This window comes from Eimeria necatrix, genomic scaffold, assembly GCF_000499385.1.
Source record: "Eimeria necatrix Houghton genomic scaffold, Enh_scaff1295, whole genome shotgun sequence".
Taxonomy (NCBI): Eukaryota; Apicomplexa; class Conoidasida; order Eucoccidiorida; family Eimeriidae; genus Eimeria; species Eimeria necatrix.
The window spans coordinates 1-7,940 of NW_013652049.1; the positions used below are offsets into that span (position 1 = coordinate 1).

Genomic DNA, 7,940 nt, shown 5'->3' on the forward strand with positions numbered 1-7,940 from the left:
ATAATATATATATATATATACATAGAGAGATATGCTTTCATCCACATATGAACTGTTATGTATATAGATATATGTAAACTATATTATATGCATGCTATATTATATGTATATATATTATATACATTTATATATACGTACCATATTATATATGTGCTGTATTATATTATATATATATATAATATGTATATGTGTATGCCTACACAGATGAAGTCACTATTTTATGTGCAGTTCGAGACCAAATGTGCTGCTGCTGCAGTTGCTGTTGCAGCAGCAGCTGCAGCAGCTGTTGCAACGCGATGTGTCGGGTTTTCAAGTTTTATTTTTACGGCATGACCTTCGGACTACTACTTTGTTGCATTAAATGTTGTCTTAAATATATTAATAACATATTTTAAAATATATTTTATGTTAATAATATGTAAAAATGCATTCTGTGCATGCACGACATGCACACAGACAGCCTGCGCAGATGCAGCAAACTGCCTGTACATACACCACAAATATGAACAAATATAGCCTCCAAAGAGCGGAAAAAAAGCGGAAAGATGAATTAATTAATTAATTAAATCCAAATAAACAAAAACTGGAGGAAAAAACGGTGAAAATCCCACTTTTGCATCGTGTAAGCTGCCTGCGTCACGTGCTGCAGCCGGTGCAGCACCAAAAAGGTCCTTGCGGCGCTCTGCAGCAGCAAACGGCTTTGGTCTTCTCTTATGCCTTTTCGGACAGTTTCAAATCTGAAAAAAAGAAAAAAGAAATAAAACCATTTCAACAAAATCAGACACAGTTCCTGCATTCTCGGAGAATGAGGAGCTTGTAAAGAAACATTTAAAAGATCTAATTGAAAAGATTCTTTTCAATTTCGAATTTGCAAAGAAAGATCTATTTTTATGCTGTATAACCTGCATGCGTGTTTATATATTTGCAACTGCGCTGAAAATGCGAATTCCAGAAATGCGAAATGCCCATTTTTATTTTTGAATTTAACAGAATGCATGCAGATGAATAAACAAAGAAAATATAAATAAATAATTATAATATATTTGTTTAAATATATCTCCCGAAGGTCTTCAAATAAGTCAAAACCAGCAAAAGGAACAAAAAGACCTTCTTTTGATTTCTTTTTCATTTTTTATTTTTCCCCTTTTAAATTAACCTACAGCGTCGCGTGTTTGGTGTAAAAGGGGCTTCGGCGCACCCTGTAACCCCTCCAGTGTCTCTGCAGCACGCCAGATAAACCCTAAACCCTAAACCCTAAACCCTAAACCCTGACTGGGACCCCGTGGATGGCTCTTTTCAAATGCGCTCTTTCGCTGCTGTGCGCCACTTGCCCCTACATTTGCCTCAATTATTTATTATTTATTTATTTATTTATTTATTATTAATTTATTATTATTATTCTTTTCTGTTTATTGACTGTCTTCACCTGTATGACTATTGCGTAGGGCGTGAGGTACTTCATGAGCGCGAGCCTCAGGCGGGCGACATAGCCTCTCCAGAGGGTTTGGATTTTAACTGCAGCTTCATTTTCTTTTTTTTCTCTTTTTAAATCATTTAAAATGCGTTTTGCTTTTATTATTTTGTACAAACCCTGAATAACAGCCGCGGCTTTCTGTTCTTTCCGGTGGTGAGCGACGCGCCGCCACCGCAGGCCGCTCACGCCAGCGAGGGTGATCTGAGCGAAAAAACCCTCAAAAACTCCGAAATTTATTTATTTATTTATTTATTTTTTATAATTATTTACAATTTTAGTGTTTTTTGCCACTTTTAGCGGTGAATAAATGGTGGATCGACGCCCCCCCAGTCAATGCACCCGCAGGATTGCAGAAACAGCGGCGACGCAGCGAAACTGAGAAGCCTCTGAAGGGGTTTAGGGTTTAGGGTTTGAGCAGCTCTAAACCCTAAACCCTAAACCATCAGCTCCGAATGAAGACAATACTTTCAGGCCCTTGAGAGCCCGTAAAAGCCAACACAGGAAATTCATATACTATTTAAAAAAAACAACCGCGGCACAAACGACAAATCTAGGGTTTAGGGTTTAGGGTTTAGGGTTTAGGGTTTTTCGCTTATTCACCTTGCGCGTTTCTCTCATCAATTTTCCCATCTTTGCCTTTCGAATGATTGCAGCTGTTCTGCAGAACGCCACGAAAAAATAAGGCAACCCAAGGGTCTAGGGTTTAGGATCTAGGGTTTAGGGTTTAGGGATTAGGGTTTGGGGTTTAGGGCTTTTCACTCACTGTTTGCGTGCTCTGCACCCTCTGTACATCTTTTGTATTTGAATTGCAGCCAGTGTGCGGCGCTGCTGGAACCTGAAGAGCTCAGACACAAAACACGAGGGTTTAGGGTTTAGGGTTTAGGGTTTAGGGATTTTGAGTCCCTGGCTGCAAGACTTCCACATTCTGCAAACAAATTAGGAATAGCTTGAAATTCATGCAAATTATGTTTCCGACAGATTTTATTTGCTGCTGCTGCTGCTGCTGCTGCTGTCTATTTAGCAGCAAGTGCTGCTGCGAACAAATGCAGCGGCACAAACTCTAAAGACAGCAGCAGCACCAACAGCTGCAGCAGAAACAGCAGCAGCGACTGCAACAGCAGCAGCTGCTGCCGCTGCAGCAGCAGCAGAAAGCAGCAGCAGCAACCGCAGCAGCAGCAGCTGCTGCCGCAGCAGCAGCAGCAGCAGCAGCAGCAGCAGCAAAGAACTCACAGGCAGAGTTTCATGGTGGCAACAGCTCCTAAGAAAGTTCTCAAAAGTTCAATTTTTTTAAATTGATCTTTTCTAATTTGGTAGCGGCGCATTAAAGACTGCAGCCGAACAACTCGCGAGGCGAACTGGAGGTATAGCCTGCAAGAAGCAACGCGCACCAAACCCTAAACCCTAAACCCTAAACCCTAAACCCTAAACCCTAAACCCTAAACCCTACACAGTCCCTGCGCAGTTAGATCCACTCTAGCCCCTGCTAGGACGAGCGGGGATTCCAAACCCCCGGCTAAAAGCGACTCGCTGGCCCCCCGAAACCCCAAACCCTAAACCCTAAACCCTAAACCCTCGGGCGACCGTGAGGCCTGGCGGCCTGGTTTTAGCGCTGGAGGCAGCGCCGGGAAACCCCTAAACCCTAAACCCTAAACCCTAAACCCTAGGGCTCACGTGCGGGCCTTGGCGGCTCTGTAGATGGACTGGAGATTCACAATCAGGGGCTTCAAGTTGGCCATTGCAGACCGGAAATACTGGTCTATTACTAACCACCCTTTTTTCCGCAAAAAGATTTTACTTGACCCCATTTGGTATTCTTCTTTGGGAACTCCCAGGCGCTCCAACATCGTCAGAGTCGCAGTCTTGTCGTCGCCTCCCTCCTGCCCACAAACCCCAAACCCTAAACCCTAAACCCTAAACCCTAAACCCTAGACGCTAAACCCTAAACCCTCCTACGTGCTGGGACTCGCTCCCAAGCCCGCACGGGCCTGTCCGAGGAGGCAAGCCCTTTGAGGGGAGAGCAGACCACAGCTAGCCACCTGTATAGCTAGCTAGCTCTCCAGCTAGCTAGCTCTCCAGCTAGCTAGATCGGCAGCTAGCTAGCTAGCCAGCCAGCTATGGGTTCCTCACTGGCTAGCTAGCTTTTCGCCCACTCACGCCACTTACGACTCCCCGAGCTAGCTGACTAATTCGCTAGCTAGCTCGGCAGCTAGCTAGACAGCTAGCTAGCTAGCTAGCTCGGCAGCTAACTAGCTAGCTTGACAGATCTGCTAGCTAGCTTGATGGCTAGATAGCTAGTCCGGCAGATAGATAACCAGCTCGGCAGCTAGATAGCTAGCCAGGCAGCTAGCTAGGCATCTCACTCGACAGCTAGGTAGCTAGCTGAGCAGCTAGCAGCTATCTACGCAGCTAGCCAGGCAGCTAGCTAGGCAGCTATCTACGCCGCTAGCTTGGCAGCTAGCGAGGCAGCTAGCTAGGCAGCTAGCTGGGCAGCTAGCTAGGCATCTAGCCAGGCAGCTAGCGAGGCAGCTAGCTAGGCAGCTAGCTCAGCAGCTAGCTAGGCAGCTAGCTAGGCAGCTAGCCAGGCAGCTAGCCAGGCAGCTAGCCAGGCAGCTAGCCAGGCAGCTAGCGAGGCAGCTAGCGAGGCAGCTAGCCAGGCAGCTAGCCAGGGAGCTCACGAGCTTGGCCCCGAGGACCTTGAGGAGAATGTTGTTGTCTGCGACGAAGTCCGCGAAAGAAGCTCTGTAGGCAAAGCCCTTGTGAATAATTGCAACAGCTTCCAAAACAGAAAGACTGATGAGCTGCCCCAAAGTGTTTTCAGTTTCGAACACCCGCGGCTTCTTCACTTGGTTCGGCTTTATGCATCTGCAGCAGCAGCACACGCAGCAGCAGCAGCAGCAGCAGCAGCAGCTGCTGCAGCAGACGCCCACCATCGCGGCCGCGGTCCAGCTGCGCCGAACTGCTACCGAGGCAGCTTCTTAGCTAGCTAGCTAGCTAGCTAGCTAGCTAGCTAGCGTAGCTCTATGGCTCTCTGGCTCCCTAGCTCGTTCGCTAGCTAGCCGGGTAGAAAGGCAGCGAGCCCAGCCAGCCAGCCAGCAGCCAGCTAGCTAGCTAGCCAACCGATTCGCTCGCTCTCTAGCTAGCTAGCTCTCTAGCTAGCTAGCTAGCTAGCTCTCTAGCTAGCACTCCAACTTGCTCTTCAGCTGTCTAGCTCTCTCTCTAGCTAGCTAGTTCTCTAGCCAGCCAGCTGGCTAGCTAGCTAGCTAGCCAGCTGGCTAGCTAGATGGCTGGCTAGCTAGCTGGGTAGCTAGCTGGGTAGCTAGCTAGCTAGGTAGCGGGGGCTTGCCTGCAGAAGTGGGCCCTGGAGGCCTTGAGAGTGGCCATGAGGTTGTTCATGGACTGCTGGAACTTGGAGCCCACGAACTTGCCCTTCATGTTTTTGGAGTCGGGAACTTCGACTGCGGCGAAGGCCTTTTTGAGGGCCGAGTTGGAGGCCTCTTTGAAGGCAGCTATCAACTCGTTCGGCAGCCTGAGACGCAGCAGCAAAGCCAACGCCTCCTGCTGCTGCTGCTGCTGCTGCTGCTGCTGCTGCTGCTGCTGCTGCTGCTGCTGGGGATGATGCTGCTGCTGCTGCTGCTGGTGATGATGCTGGGGAGGCGTGGTGCGGAAGGCTGCTGCTGCTGCTAATGCTGCTGGTGGTGCCTGGTGCGCGCTGCTGCTGCTGCTGCTGCTGCTGCTGCTGCTGCTGCCTGATGCAGTCTGCTGCTGCTGACTGCTGCACTATCTGTGCTAAAATAAATATATATTTGTAATTTATTTACATTTATTTAGTTAAATCATTTAATGGATTTAGAGGATTTTCTCATCAGAGGGTTCATATTTCTTTTGGCATTTTGGCAAATGCAAATTCGCAAGTTGTGCATGCAAGTGAATCTGAACAAAACATTTATTGTTTTAAAAAACAAAAATAAAATAATTCCAAATGTAATTTAATTCAATTAAAGTTCAAATCTAAAATAATTCCAAATGTAATTTAATTCAATTAAAGTTCAAATCTTCGAAATTGTTTCCTGAAATACTTTAAAACGAAAAAAATGTTTCTAAATGCAAACTAATTCATTTATAAAGTTCTAATCTTTGAAATTGTTACATGCAATGATTCAAAACAAATAAAAGAATTCTAAATGCAAATTAATTCATTTATAAAGTTCTAATCTTTGAAATTGTTCCATGAAATGATTCAAAACAAATAAAATAGTTCTAAATGCAATTGAATTCATTTAAAGTTTTAATCTTTGAAATTGTTTTCTGAAATACTTCAAAACAAAATAAAATAGTTCTAAATGCAATTCAATTTATTTAAAGTTTTAATCTTTGAAATTGTTTTCTGAAATACCTCATTTTGTTCTTTGGCACAAACTCAGTAGTGGTGTACAGCACTGGGGCCGCAGTGTGCAAAACCCTAAAAGTTAATCTTGCGTCGCCTTTGGGGGTTTCGTAATTAGGGTTTTTGATGTTTTTGTGACAAGCAGCAGTGAAGGACTCGCTGGTTCCTGCGGCCAAACAGCAGCAAAACCCTCTTTTAGGGTTTAGGGTTTAGGGTTTAGGGTTTAGGTTGGGGTTTCAGGCGCATGAGGCAAGTAGCAGTGAACGACTCGCTGATTCGTGCAGCCAAGCAGAAGCAAAAGGCCCTGTTTAGGTTGGGGTTTCAGGCGCATGAGGCAAGTAGCAGTGAACGACTCGCTGATTCGTGCAGCCAAGCAGAAGCAAAAGGCCCTTTTAGGGTTTAGGGTTTAGAACTTAGGTTAGGGTTTATGCTGCGCCTCCAGGGTTTAGGGTTTAGGGTTTAGGGTTTAGGGCTTCGGGCAAACCCTTAAAAAGCGCAATTTAGTTAATTTAATTGGGAATTGAAGTGGAAACAGAAAAAGCAAAACACAAGACAAGAAGCAGCAAGGGGGATTTCAGGTGTATAGGCAGCTCAAACTAAGTCAGACTCAGAAAACCGCAGGACATTTTGCATTTATTTCCAATTTTAGATTTATTAATTATTTATTTTATGATTAATTGATTAATTGGAGTCATATTTGCACCTGTTTGCAACAAACACTGTTCTTCCAAAAAGGCGAAAATGCCCAAAAGCGCAATTTAGTTAATTTAATTGGGAATTGAAGTGGAAACAGAAAAAGCAAAACACAAGACAAGAAGCAGCAAGGGGGATTTCAGGTGTATAGGCAGCTCAAACTAAGTCAGACTCAGAAAACCGCAGGACATTTTGCATTTATTTCCAATTTTAGATTTATTAATTATTTATTTTATGATTAATTGATTAATTGGAGTCATATTTGCACCTGTTTGCAACAAACACTGTTCTTCCAAAAAGGCGAAAATGCCCGCCTTGGGCTTGTCAAAAACTTCCAAGACAGAAGCATTATCGGAGTAGACAATCATGGAGTGGTCTATGCCCTCCGCCTCATATTCCGCTTTCTGAAACCCACGCGCAGCTCAAACCCTAAACCCTAAACCCTAAACCCTAAACCCTAAACCCTAAGCCTAGGCAGGTGCCGCAAGCCCCAGCTCCCAACCCACGCAGCAAGCCCTAAACCCTAAACCCTAGTCAGGGCCTCAAGCCCTAAGTCCTCAAATGAAGCACTAAACCCGAGATGATAAACCCTAGTTCAAGCCCTCAATCCCTAAACCCTCAAACGAGGTACTAAACCCTAAACCCCAGGCCCCTACACCGAAACCCTAGGCAAAGCAGCGGCAGAAAAGCTGGAAGATTCTTCATGCTCCTAAACCCTGAATGAGAGTTTTGGAGCTCCTTAGGTTCCTCGTTGCAAGCCCTGCGGAGTTGCGGGTGTAGGGTTTAGGGTTTAGGGTTTAGGGTTTAGGGTTTAGGGTTTAGGGCTTAGGGTTTGGCACCTCTGCCTGGAAAACTTGCTGAATGAAGAACTAAACCCTCAAACGAGGTACTAAACCCTAAACCCCAGGCCCCTACACCGAAACCCTAGGCAAAGCAGCGGCAGAAAAGCTGGAAGATTCTTCATGCTCCTAAACCCTGAATGAGAGTTTTGGAGCTCCTTAGGTTCCTCGTTGCAAGCCCTGCGGAGTTGCGGGTGTAGGGTTTAGGGTTTAGGGTTTAGGGTTTAGGGCGTAGGGTTTGGCACCTCTGCCTGGAAAACTTGCTGAATGAAAAACTGCTGCAGGCGCTCGTTGGCGTAGTTAATAAGGAATTGTTCGTAGCTGTTTTTTTCAAAGAACTCGAAACCATAAATGTCCAGAATCTGCATGCAAAGAAGCCGAAATGCATGCAAAGAAGCAGAAATGCATGCAAAACAAAAGCCGAAATGCATGCAAAGAAGCAGAAATGCATGCAAAACAAAAGAAAGAAATGCATGCAAAGAAGCAGAAATGCATGCAAAACAAAAGCCGAAATGCATGCAAAGAAGCAGAAATGCATGCAAAACAAAAG

General features: G+C 45.3%; 1 protein-coding gene across 1 annotated transcript; it reads right to left on the bottom strand.

Annotated features, from left to right (window-relative positions):
* Positions 1 to 611: 611 nt before the first annotated feature.
* On the bottom strand, positions 612 to 6,955 carry ENH_00009800 (hypothetical protein; the record flags this gene model as incomplete). Its single annotated transcript, XM_013578751.1, has 11 exons — positions 612 to 737; positions 1,161 to 1,219; positions 1,427 to 1,675; positions 2,075 to 2,132; positions 2,238 to 2,309; positions 2,705 to 2,842; positions 3,146 to 3,351; positions 4,150 to 4,336; positions 4,896 to 5,000; positions 5,868 to 6,024; positions 6,820 to 6,955. Coding segments are annotated over 11 exons (1,493 nt in total), but the record flags the coding sequence as incomplete, so codon positions are not given.
* Between the last annotated feature and the right edge of the window lie 985 nt (positions 6,956 to 7,940).